Raw genomic sequence first — 13,101 nt, 5'->3', positions numbered from 1 at the left:
CATTCAAATGTCCTTTTACAGGCTGACCTGAAGAGCTAAAGTGTACTTGCCATTTCATTTTTGGGATGAAAGAAGTTGAAGTTTAAATTAAGGAATAAAACAAGATGCCTGGCTTTTGAACTTAAAAGAGTCCACATCCTCAGCTCCCATTCCTCCTCATGGCACAAAATCAGCCTGTGGAGGTGTGTCACATGCTGCCTTTTGCACAGAGGTCACATGGGAGCACTGCAAGTCTGCCTCCATTCATAGAACCAAAAATTCTATTATCAGTGGATCTGGCTCACTTCACTTAGTATAATTTTTTTTCCAAGTCCTTCCATTTCCTTACAAATGGGGCAATGTCATTCTTTCTGATAGAGGCATGAAATTCCATTGTGATATGTACCATATTTTCCTGATCCATTTGTCTACTGAGGGGCATCTGGGTTGGTTCCATATTTTAGCTATGATAAATTGTGTTGCAATGAACATTGTTATGCTGGTAGCTTTAGTGTGTTCTTGTTTGTGGTCTTTTGGGTAGATGCCCAAAAGTGGGGCTGCTGGGTCATATTATCAGTGGAGTCCCGTAGTTTCCTTGATATTGACCAAAGTGCTTCACCATTGTGCTGTCTGAGCAGTTTCCCACTGCTCTTTGAGGACTGATAACTCAGTCCATGGTAAGAATATGAACAAAATCACAGGAAAAAATTAAAAACAGGGAAAAGAACCCCTTATGTATGTTTACCTGTTTTATGCTGGAGAATTATAGTGGAAATGATCAATTATGAAAGCTTTCAAGCATAAAATAGATTCATAAATCTTGTACAGATGCAAGTAAAATTGTAATTTCTAGGAGAACAGGAAATGACATAAAATATTTAGCTTTTAGAAAGCAATTTGCCCAGCAATTGCTAAAATGAATAATGAAAGAAAATACAGCACTTTAGGTATGTTTGTTTTCAGACTTATATTTTAATATGTGATGTAAGGGCTTTATTCTTTATTGTGATATATTTGAATAATACCTGAATTTAACCAATCTTTAAAAACTATTAGTTTATTAAGTTTTATTAAGTTAACTGATTTGATTAATCAACAGACTCTTAACTAATCTAATTGATCAAGTTAATTTTAAGTTGACTAATTAATGAATGAAAACTAATAGTAATGGAAGGGTTTTATTATTTATTGTGAAGTAATTATTTGAAAGTATTTGAATAATACTATAATTTAACCCATCTTTTAAAAGTATTAGTTTATTATGTTAACTAATTTGATTAAATAAACCCTTATCAATTTTAATTAATTGATCAAATTAATTTTTAAGTTGACTAATGAATGAAAACTGTAGGTGATAGTTTGGATCTGTTTTTGTGGATGTTGTTGAGAATGTAACCCAGGGCTTCAGATATGCTAAGTAAGTGTTCCACCAGTAAGCAACACCCCTATTCCTCAGGAGATGATTTAAAGAGTAAAAGTATACATAAGTTTTCAAAATTATTTTATGGGATGTATGAAGAAAAATTTGAGTAGCATCACTCTCAGCCTCAGTGTACTCTTAGGATTGGACTGCATTGTCCAATTAGGAAGGACATGCCTTGTCCTGCAGAATGTGAGGCCACAGTATTCCCAGTGATGACTTCAGAGTGACATCAAGGTTGCTCTTGGGGTCAGAGGTGGTCCTTCTTATAGACAACATCAAGCAGTAGGGCTCCAGTATTGGAGAGTAACCACAGTGGCCCAACAGAGGAGATGTCAGACTAGAAACCAGTACCTCAAAGCCTCTGCCTAGCCTCACTCTCGGGGTTTCTGCAGCAAGTAGTAGATTTAGAAGAAATCTTGAGTTTCTCTGTTCCATAAAGTTATTGTCATTGTAAGTAAGCATTTCCCACACAGCCTTATAATTTAAGAAATACATCGTAGTTACGTGTTGGTGGCTCACACTTGTAACCCTGTCTACTTGATAGGCTGAGATCTGATGCCAGCTTGGGCAGAAAAGTATGTGAGACTCATACCAATTAACAACCAAAAAAATTGATGTGTGGCTCAAGTGGTAAAGTACCAGCCTTGAGCAAAAAAGCCAAGCTAGAGCATGAGGCCCTGAGTTTAAAGACCAGTACTAGTATTAAATAACAACACCACCACCAAAATACCAAAGAAGTACAGTATATTGTTATAGCTTTAAAATGACTTTAAAATCTACATGAAATTTCACTGGTGAATATATTGTGTATTTATTCATCATTCCAGTCACATTTTTTTCTTTTAAGAAAATAACATTGTGGATCTTGTATTTTCCTATCCCCTATCTCTTACGTATGTGAACCAATGTGGATATGACTGATTATTTCAAAATGATACAGCCTCCTGGGTGCAGGGGCTAATGCTGGTAATCCCAACTACTCAGGAGTCAGAGATTGGAAAAGTTGCAGCTGGAGGTCAGAACAGGCAAAAAATTATCAATACCCTAAATCAACAGACAAGCTGAGTATGGTGGAAAATCATCTGCCTAAGGAGTACAAGGCCCCAAGTTCAAACTTCAGTATCTAGAAGACATAGCCCAAGTTTCTCAGTGCTTGACAACCTTTCATGAGGCTTCCTTTGAACAGCTTTGAAGAGACAATGCTTTCTTCTTTTCACTTTTTGTACCCTAATTAAAGCAATAGACCACTGGCCTCCTTGAACTTGATTGTAGGGAGCTGGTACCACTATCCTAATAAGAATTATTACACCATTTCTTCAAGAACAGCCCAGATGTCTTAACATGTATGAACAGACATAGACTTTTATTTATGCTTCTAAATTCAATGTAATGGCGTCCAAGGGAGGGGGGGGATCCCCCATCCCTCCAAGAGTCCACCACTCAGACAGTCTCAAGTAAAAAGATGAATTTATTGGCGAAGTTCCGGATGGACCGGTCCCAGGTTTCAGAAAAACATACAACACAGAACAGGACAGTGGCACAGAGACTTACTTCCGAAGGATTCCAACAAACCACTTCAGCTCCAGTGGAGAGCTGAATTGGGATGCCATGGGGACGACAGACACAAGACTTGAACATGTGGCATGGCATAATGGCGCCTGAGCTGGCCTGCCCCTAAATAGGGTCAGGCCAGGGGGCTGGGTCACAGGGAGCTCCCAGTTCCAAGCACTTGACAGACAGGTTCAGTAACCTGTAGGTCATATGCCCTCTCCTGTCTCTTGGGATTCAGGAACGCCCATTACCTGGGGATGGGTCTTCCCTTCCTGTAGGAATCAGGCACACCCATCAAGAATTGGCATGCTGATTCAGGAGGCTTGGGGCACTATTGTTTATAGGGAGAGGGAATCTTCCCCGGCCTCTGAGCAGGAGGGCTGGGGAGAGAGTGGAGATGGAGTCAGCTTCTGCCCTCTTTGGCTGGCCAGATCTGACCTCCATATTACATTCAAGAGAAGCTGGTTTTCAGACAGGGCTCCTGAGCCTCTGATTACAAATAATTTTTCTTTATGAGAGCTTTCTATATTAGGAAGTGTCCAGTTCAAGGGAGGGCTGGCTGGCTATACAGGGGAAACTGCTACTTATTTGGGGAATTGGTTATGTTATATTTTACATTCTTTAAAAATCCAGGAGCTGGCTGAAGTCAGATTTCTGGACTTACCTTAAAACAATTTATGCACTTTTTGTCAGTGTGGCTGTTTCGTTCTGCTTAAGCACTGGCTTAGTAAAGAATATGTTCATCCTTTCACAGGACCAAAGAGAGCCTCTTTCTAAATAAAAGGGTGGTGAAGGAAAGGCTCTTCAACGGAAAATCTAGTCCTTAGTGGTAAATACTGTATGGTGGAGAGGTGAATCTCGGGGCCTCGCCTTTTGTATGAGCTCCTAGAATGCCTCTGCTCACCTGCGTGTCCTGTCAGGTGGAGGTCATGTCAGATGGCCAGGGTACTGACCTGATCAGCACTGCCTTCCCTGTATTCTCAAAGATGAGAAATGTGGGTTTGCTTTGTGTTTGGTAAATCCAAGAGAAGCTAAAAATGACATCACTGTGATTTATGGAATGAGATTTTCAATATCCAATATCTAATATTTTTAAATGATAATCTTATAAGGAAATAATAAAGTTAAGGGGCAAAGCCAGCATGCTCTTACTAAAACCCAGTGCTTAATACCTCCCAGGAGATGCTGTGGTTGTTTTGATTGTGGTGATATGATAGTCACACAGAGCTAACATCTCACTTTTGTAGAATTTGATAGATTAAAAATATTAAAAAGTTCACTTATTTATTGATCACACATAAGTACTAAATGTGCACATCTGTGTGCTTAGTGAGTCCAGTTGTTCTCAAAGTGAGTTCCTGGACCTGTAGCCTCAGCCTCACCTGGGACCTTGTTACAGATGTGGATTTCCAGCCTCCCTCCCCCAGACCCACTTAATCAGAAGCTTCAGGGTGTGGCCCAGCAACCTGTGTTTCATCAAAGCCTCATATGATGCCAGGAAGATTGCATATGACCCTTCCAAATTTCCCTTAGGATTGCATCCCACTCTCTTTGCTAGGTGTCAAACACATGGTCCTGAGAATGTGCCCCATTTCTCTTCGGTCAGATGGTACTGTGAAAGAGTTTGTATGCCACACAGTTCCCAAAAAGTCAGCAGCAACTTTATCACCACAGATGAGGTTCCTTTCTATCCATTGTGGCTCAGGACCTAGCAGGATGCCAGGCCTGTGACTCACAAAGAAATGACCTCTGTTACAAGAGGGCTATTCATTAAGTGGGTATGGGCTGATAAACATGGTGTGTATTCTTTTGACTCTGTGTCCCAATTGTGGACTGTCCTCTGGTCTCCTGAACAGGGATGTGTGAATAAATGCTTCATTTCTAGGCCCACCTCTCTGCTAGGACTTCAGGAAGAGTCATATATGAAACAAGACTAGTTTGTTTCTCATTGAAGTCACCAACTCATCCAGAAACAATTTTTGAAGTTCAAGCACATTGATTTAGAGAATAGTTTTGAAAAAAAATGAATATTTAAATTAAGAAAGTAGACCATAACAAATGACCAAAAATGCAAATTCTAGCTCAATATTATGAGCACTTCAAAGACATTTGGGGAACAGTGGGGTAAAGAACTTGGAAGAAAATGGTATTGAAGACAAATAAAAAGAAAACCTAAGAAAGAAGTCTGCTCTCATAAGCCTTCCAGTCCTGCCTACTTGGAGGTTTGAATAGGAAGTGTCCCTCAGAAAATCATTTGTTGAGTGCTTGGTCCCTAGCTGGTGGTGTCATTTTGGAACATTCTGGAAACTTTGGATGTGAGATCTAGGTGAAAGAAGTAGATTATTGTGAGCATGCACAGTAGATGGCCCCTGGTCTTCCCTCTCTTCCTCGTTCCCTCCATCACTTTATTTTACTCTGTCTGTTTCTCTTTGCATCCTGTCCACCTTGAAGTGAACAGCCTCTTCCTACACAGTCCCACAGTCAACAAATCAAGGATTACAGGCTGAAGGCTCTGAACTAGTGAGCCACAGTAAATCTTTCCCCCTTTAATTTGTTTATATGAAGTGATGTTTTTTTCCCCACAGCAGCAAGAAAGAGAACTAACACACTTGGTTTGGGGGCAGTGTGTTTTCTTTTTCCCTTGAATATAGACGGATAATAAGATGGGGTGGGGGTGGTAGTGCGGGGGGGAGGTAATAAGGGGGAGGGGGGAGCAGCTTTTCTCTCAGGTCTCTGAAAGCACTAATGTTCCTATGGGATTGAGGCCAGGGAGGTTCTCCACATTTGTCAGCATGTTGACATACCTGATCTAATTTCTGTTTCACTCCTTGTGAGATGGGGAAACAATTCTGAGGATGCTTCTTTGAAGGATCCAATGTCTTGGTGCTTGGTGAGAGCAGGATGGCACTCAGCCACATAGAGACAGGCCCTGCTAGGGGGAGCTAGGCGAGGATCTTACTACACAGTATCCAAATGGAAGGGAGAGCAACAACTACCTCATTTACTTAGCAAGCACTGTCCCAGACCTGGCTGAGTGCTCAGTTCCTCACAGTTAATCATGTAAGACTCCAGCCTACCGTAAGGTAGGCTCTATCCTAGCATACTCCTGATGAGGAAATTCAGGCACACAATAGTGCTGTTAGTTGTCGAGGTTGGAGAAGCAGTACATGGTGTTACCAGAGTCCTACCCTGGGCTAGTTGTCCCTGTGTGCCTCCACTAATAACAGTGCTGCCTCAGGAGAGATGAAGCTAATTAGAGGGAAGCATGTGGAGAGTTGTAGACTCAGGACAGGGGCTGCTTCATCAGACCGTGCCATGATGTGATGTGATGTGACAAGGAAGGGAAGGGCAGCCAGATCCAGCAGGTGGTGAGAAGTCCTAAGAACTACCCGGCAGCCTTCTCCAGCCTGAAAAGCTTCCCACAGCCCAGTGGCCCAGTGACCTACAAAGACCTTGTGGAGAGATACACATAACATCCACTTAGGGAAGTCATTAGTTCTTTGTTCCTAGGTGGCAGGAGGCAGGTTGGAGTCTGATGGATCTGCAGAGAAAACCCTTGGGACTCTTACCACAGCTGGTGCCTTTCTATCCATTGTTGGACACTTGTTGCTATGTCAGAGCACATCCTCTTTCTGTGTGGATTTCTCCAGTGTACCAAACGAGCTTCAAAGAACTAGGGAGCTGCTTGAAGTTTGATGTTTTAAACTGTCAGCCAGCAACAGCTCCATGGCATGTTGCCAAGTGGCAAGAGATGCAGTCACATGCCACAACTGCACAGGAGAAGAGTAGCGGAACTATCATGAGGATTTTAATTGTAGGATAATATGTGTCCAGCATGTAGGTTTTAAATAAAATGCAAAATCCTATGGGACAGATTGTCTACCTTAAACTGACACCTGCCTGTGGTCAGACTTGTGTCTACTTGAGCCTCAGACTAAGGAGAAAGCTCAGGGAACTTATATGATGATTTTTTTTTTATCTAGCTACTTCCCTGAAATAATTTATTAGTTTTAACCATGTTGTGTGGTTATTATTGAACCTCCAGGTTAATTAGCCCTTATCATCACCGACAAACAATCACCGACAAACAAACATATAAAGGAATGTCTTTCTGATATGCATGCTTTTAATTTAATTTTCTTGTGCCATACTTCTAGTTAGGACTTAGAACAGTTGTGCTGAGAGTGGATATCCATCTCTGTCTACAAGGAAAGCTTCCAGCTTTCCCTCTCTGAATGTGATGTTAGCTTTGTGCTTTTCATAAATGATTTTTACTAACATTACCAGTTGTTTGCATGCCTATTATGTGGAAAGTTTCTTTTTTTTTTTTCATCATGAATGGATGGTGAGTTTGTCAAATGACAACACTCTGGCCAAGTAGATTGTTTTATTTATTTTTATGATTTATTCTGTTTAATGTATGTATTCCATTCATTTGTCTGTGCTAAAGTATCCTTGCATCCCATGGATGGAGCCCATGATACATAATCTCTTTTATCAACTATTGAAAGTTTTTGTGTATGCCAATCTTGGGGCTTGAACCCAGAGCCTCATTCCTGTCCCTGAGATTTTCTGCTTAGGCTAGCACTCTACCACTTGAGCCACAGCTCCACTTGCAGCTTTTTGATGCTTAATTAGGGATTAGAGCCTCATGGACTTTCCTGTGCAATCTGGCTTTGAATTACAATACTCAGCCTTCTGAGTAGCTAGGACTACAGGTGTGAGCCACCAGCGCCCAGTACATTGTTTTTGGTTAGAATTTTGATGAAGATTTTTGCATCTATGTTTATCAAATGCATTGGCCTGTACTTCTCTGTTGGACTTTATCTTTTGTATCAGTGTGATGGTAGATTTACAAAGTGAGTTAGAAAGTATTTTCTCTTCTATTTTCTGGAATTTTTTTTAAGGCATTGACATTAGTCTTTGAATATTTGGTAGAATTTTCTGTGACTCAAATAAATTCTGGACTTTATTTTTTTTTTCTTATTTTGATGGTACTGGGGTTTGAACTAAGGGCTTAATGCTTGCTAGACAGCATTTTTACCACTTAGGCCATACCTCTAGCTGTTCTCTTTATTTGTGTAAGTTGAATATTTCCATTTTATACTTGTCTCCTAGTTTATCCAAATTTTAGGCATTACTGTCCATAATAGTGCCTATCAATCAACTTCTTCAATTTACAACTTCATTTTCATGATGCATTGAGACTTATAAATAATTGAAAATCTAGTGTTTTTCACTTGTAAGTAGGATCTTTTATACTACCTTTAGATGATTCAACTCAATATACTATGGATTTAACTAGATACACAACTGTTTCCCCAGCTATTAAGATTTTGATTAGTTATTACCACTTTTTCTTTCACTTTTTTTCACTAGCATTGAAAATGTGGATGTATTGCTATACAGTCATGTGTGAGAAATTAATGAGCTGCTGTTGTCTTTCTTCATAAGAGCATCTAATTTTCTCATTTAGCTACTAGTTGATTTGTTCTGTCCTTACTTAGGCAACTGGAATAGCGCCAACATTCCTAATAAGTATGCTTTGTTTCCCCTTTTTCAGTCATGCAATGATGGACCTGCTTGTTGAACTCTGCCTTCAGAACCACCTGAATCCTTCTCACCATACTCTTGAGGCCCTGTCTTCAGAAACACAACAGCCGTTGAGTTTTAAGCCAAATACTTTGGTTGGGACCTTGAATGTGCAAACTGTGTTTCTGAAAGAAAAAGGTTCTGAAGAGAAAGTTAAGCCTGGCCTGCCTAAGGTGCCTGAGGTCAGTGGGTGCCCTATGAGTGAGTATGCATCAGGTGCTGAGGAGAGCTAGCATAGCTCTTCTAATGACTGCAGAGCTCTGTTGTGCTCTTTGTTGCGATGCTAGACAATGAGACTCCAAACTGGGTTTGTTAGAAGAGACAGAGTTTCAGCTAGTTCTGGTAGCTTATAACTGTAATCCCAGATACTCAGGATGCTGAGATCTGAGGATCATGGTTCAAAGCCAGGTCAGGCAGGAAAGTCCATGAAACTCTCATCTCTAATTTACCAGTAAATAGCTAGAATTTTATGTGTAGCTCAAGTGATAGAGATGATAGAGTTCCAGCCTTGAGTGGGAACACTTCCCAGAACTTAATAACATTGCTAATTTGTATATTATATTACAGCATATAATTTATTGTGGTAACATTGCTTTTTTGTATTTTTGTAGAGAAACAATTCGTATAGAATAGCACTATCAAATAGAACTATCTTTGAAAATGGAAGTGGTCTATATCTCTCTGTGGTATGGTAGCTACTGGCCACAAGGAACCTTTAACACTTGAAATGTGGCTATGATTAAGTTTTCAGTTTTATCATATTTTAATTAAGGGGTTGGTTGGCAATCTTTTGGACCATGATGGTCTGGAATTTGCCATTCCCGGTAGTTAGGATCCATGAAAAATTTTACCATCTTCAAAGAGATAAGAGATAGATGGGGCTGGGAATACGGCCTAGTGGCAAGAGCGCTTGTCTCATATACATGAAGCCCTGGGTTCGATTCCCCAGCACCACATATACAGAAAATGGCCAGAAGTGGCGCTGTGGCTCAAGTGGCAGAGTGCTAACTAACCTTGAGCAAAAAGAAGCCAGGGACAGTGCTCAGGTCCTGAGTCCAAGGTCCAGGACTGGCAAAAAAAAAAAAAAAAAAAAAAAAAAAAAAAAAAAAAAAAAAAATTGAACGAAGAAGAGATAGATGATAAATGGGTGATAGATAGATAAGATGGATGTATGGATAGATAAATAGTTAGATAAATAGACAGATATGAAAAGAGAGGGTGGGAAAGGGAGAGGAAACTGTTTCAAAAATCAGAAATAATTGCTCATTGCATTTGGAGATTATCTTACATACATGACTCTATTTCAGGCTTTTGATTATCAATTCAAATTAATTCCAAGTTCAAATAGAACTTGAGATGGATCTTTTAGGCCCAGATTAAAGAGTGCTACTTTATTTTTTTAGACTGTTTGAAGATTTACTATTTTTTTCTTTTAAATGGCAATTTTCTAAAAGTTTATCTCCTGTGAAAGAGTTCAGTGGTGAGTAAACTCTTAATTTGTCTTTTCCACACTAACTCCAAAGGAGATTCTCCTTTATCCCTCAAATGTTCAAGGAAGAAGAAGCCTCTTTATATCCTGTGGCCTTTCTTAAACCCTTGGTCCTGGCTGGGAATATGGCCTAGTGGCAAGAGTGCTTGCCTTGTATACATGAAGCCCTGGGTTCTATTCCTCAGCACCATATATACAGAAAAAGCCAGAAGTGCCTCTGGCTCAATTGGTAGCAGTGTGGTAGCCTTGAGCAAAAGGAAGCCAGGGACAGGCAGCCCCAGGACTGGCAAAAATAAAACAACAACAACAAAAACCCTTGGTCCCCAGGGACAGTTAACCTCCGGGAGTTCATGTGGTTCCTCTTGGAGAAGCCAGGTCTGGAGCCATGGGTTCCATCTTTTCCTTCAAATTCTGCCATTGTTGTGGCTTCTATATCCTGCCACCCAGGCCAGGATGGTCCTTGTGGCCTGTCTCTATGTGTCCATGTTTATTCTTTTCACTGTGCAGTGTCTTAGTACCATGTGGTAATTAACAAGCCTGAATTAAAGTTGACTTGGTGAAACTTAGGCTAATACTGTATTTATCTCTAGTCACTGAGAATCAGTCTTAATTAAAGATATTATTTTTTCTTTCTGATTACTATGCCTGGTATTTGAAAAATATGTCTGGTTTAAAATACATGTATATAATATGTATATATAAAATACATATGTCAGTCTACATATGTTATATTCATTTTGTGGGCAGTTATATATTTAATGTGGATACTTGTACTTAAGTAAGTACTTAATATTTTATGAGGTTTTATATCAAATTATTCATACCATTTTCAAGCTATTTTACTTAAGAAATGTGCATCTATGACTTGTGTTCAAGTCAGAATCTTTGCAAGACAGTATTTATATTGAACTTTAAATGTAGAATTCTCACCCATGTATGTATTATCCATGTGTTGTTAGGCTGATTTTTCATTAGTAAAGGAGATTCTAAGGTGCTTTAAAGATTTTACTATTCTGGACATTTATTTTTTACCATTCAACATGCCATTTTCTCTGGGACATTCCAAATTTGTGAATGAATGAATAGAGTTGCACAAAAATCCCACCACACTTAATTCTAGAATTGGTAGAGAAGTTCAACTCATCACTCATAGATGAACTCATAGAATTCTTTGTATCTGGCTCATTCTTTCAGAAATCTGTGCGTTTGGTAGTAAATTACTTGCGGACACAAAAAGCTGTCATGCGGGTGAGCCCTGAGGTGCCGCTGCAAAATATTCTACCAGTCATTTGTGCAAAATGTGAGGTCAGCCCAGATCACGTGGTTCTGCTCAGGGACAACATTGCTGGGGAAGAGTTGGAGTTGTCCAAGTCTCTGAATGAGTTGGGGATAAAGGAACTCTACGCCTGGGACAATAGAAGAGGTGAGACCCGACCCCCCCCCCCCCCATCATACACATCTTGCTGTGATGTAACATAGATGGAACACAAACCCTGCTTACTCTCCTTACAGTTCTGTGGTACCAGGTAGAACTGGCATGTGAACTTTCATCCACCTCTGGTTTTATCAAGCCCTTAATAGGCAGGGAAGAAATTTGGCTTATTTTTATTTCTTCTGATTATATGTATGCCTCTTCTTTTCCATTTCCTCTCATGCCTTTTACTTCTGTTTCCTTGTGAGCTTTGTTAAATAAATTAGACCTCATACTGAAACTTCCTGATTATATTTTCTAGAGTTTCCTTTTCAATTATCATTGCTATTCCTAGGTTCCCGATACTGCTGATGCCCAAGATCACTGTTACCTGAAACTGGCCAAATCACATTTGCTGAGATCAATACCTGAGGGCATATTTAGTACCACCCCAAGCTTCCTGTTTGTGTTGTCAAGAGACAGCTTGTCCATGGTGTGAATTTGGTACTTAGTCTGAATTTAGAACATTAGAACCATTAGTGGGGACAGCCTGAGAAGTGATGTTGATATAGAGACCAATATATTGTCTGAGCATGTTTTTCTGATGGATACAAAGGGCTGACTCTTTAACAGCCATCAAAGAAAAATACACTCTCTCTTCCTTGAACTTAGAATTAGTATGATGGTCTTTATAAAAAGTCCAGCAAGTCTCATTTTAGACCTACTACCTGTGTTACTCATTCTATGAATATTGAGTAGGTTGGACATTCAAAATACACAGTCAAGCTGGTACTGGTAGCTTATGCCTATAATCCTCGCTATTCAGGAGGCTGAGAGGTGAAGATCGTGGCCAGCTCAGGGAGGAATTATTTGTCCATGAGACTTATATCTCCAACTAACCACCAAAGATCCAGAGGTGGAGCTGTGCCTCAAGCAGTAGAGCATTAGCCTTGAGCACAAAAACTAAGGAATAGAATCCAGGCCCTGAGTTTAAGCCCAGTACCAGCTACACACGCATATGCACACACATAGACACACACACACACACACACACACACACAAGCTTTTATGTTTTCCTATAGGTTTCCAAATAATTACTTCTAATAAACATGTATTTTTCTTATTATCAAGTATATTATGAAGTTAGCAATCAGAGTGTGACCCCTTTACAGGTTATACTTCTTCCTAAAAATTATCCCCTACCTCTTCCTGGGGAGTACAAGTCCTCAGTCTCCTATGGCATTTATTTATTTGTTTGTTTGTTTGTTTGTTTGTTTATTTATTTGAAAACAATGCTCAGATATTTGAGAGTAATACATCTTATGTTTTTTAAAATGTCCTTATATGAAGGGAATGCTGAGGGTTGAACCGAGGGCCTTCCTTGTTTTGTAAGTGCTAGCCTGCCCACTTTCCAAGTCTGTGTGTGTGCGTTTGTTAGAACTGGGACTTGAACTCAGGACATTGAATTCTCACTTGGCTTTTTCCATCAAGGCTGGTGTCCTACCACTTGAGCCACATATCACCATTTCCTCCTTTTTACTAGTCACTTGGAGATTAAGAATTTCTCAGTTTTGTGTGCCTTGGATGGTTTTGATCTGGGATCTTCAGCCTCCTAAGTAGCTAGGATTATAGGCCTGAGCCACAGATACCTGGCTG

General features: G+C 39.9%; 1 protein-coding gene across 7 annotated transcripts in view; it reads left to right on the top strand.

The window, feature by feature from the left end:
* Cobl (cordon-bleu WH2 repeat protein) overlaps nucleotides 1–13,101 on the top strand; it is a 224,887-nt gene that overhangs the window by 75,819 nt on the left and 135,967 nt on the right. For all 7 annotated transcript variants that reach the window (XM_048339579.1, XM_048339577.1, XM_048339583.1 and 4 more), the window contains exons 3-4: nucleotides 8,517–8,727; nucleotides 11,229–11,457. In XM_048339579.1, coding sequence (XP_048195536.1) covers nucleotides 8,517–8,727; nucleotides 11,229–11,457 — 440 coding nt within the window. The remainder of the gene's footprint in view (nucleotides 1–8,516; nucleotides 8,728–11,228; nucleotides 11,458–13,101) is intronic.

This window comes from Perognathus longimembris, chromosome 2 (assembly GCF_023159225.1).
Source record: "Perognathus longimembris pacificus isolate PPM17 chromosome 2, ASM2315922v1, whole genome shotgun sequence".
Taxonomy (NCBI): domain Eukaryota; kingdom Metazoa; phylum Chordata; class Mammalia; order Rodentia; family Heteromyidae; genus Perognathus; species Perognathus longimembris.
The sequence above is the reverse complement of the archived record's forward strand: the minus strand, read 5'-3'. Positions and strand labels throughout refer to the sequence as shown.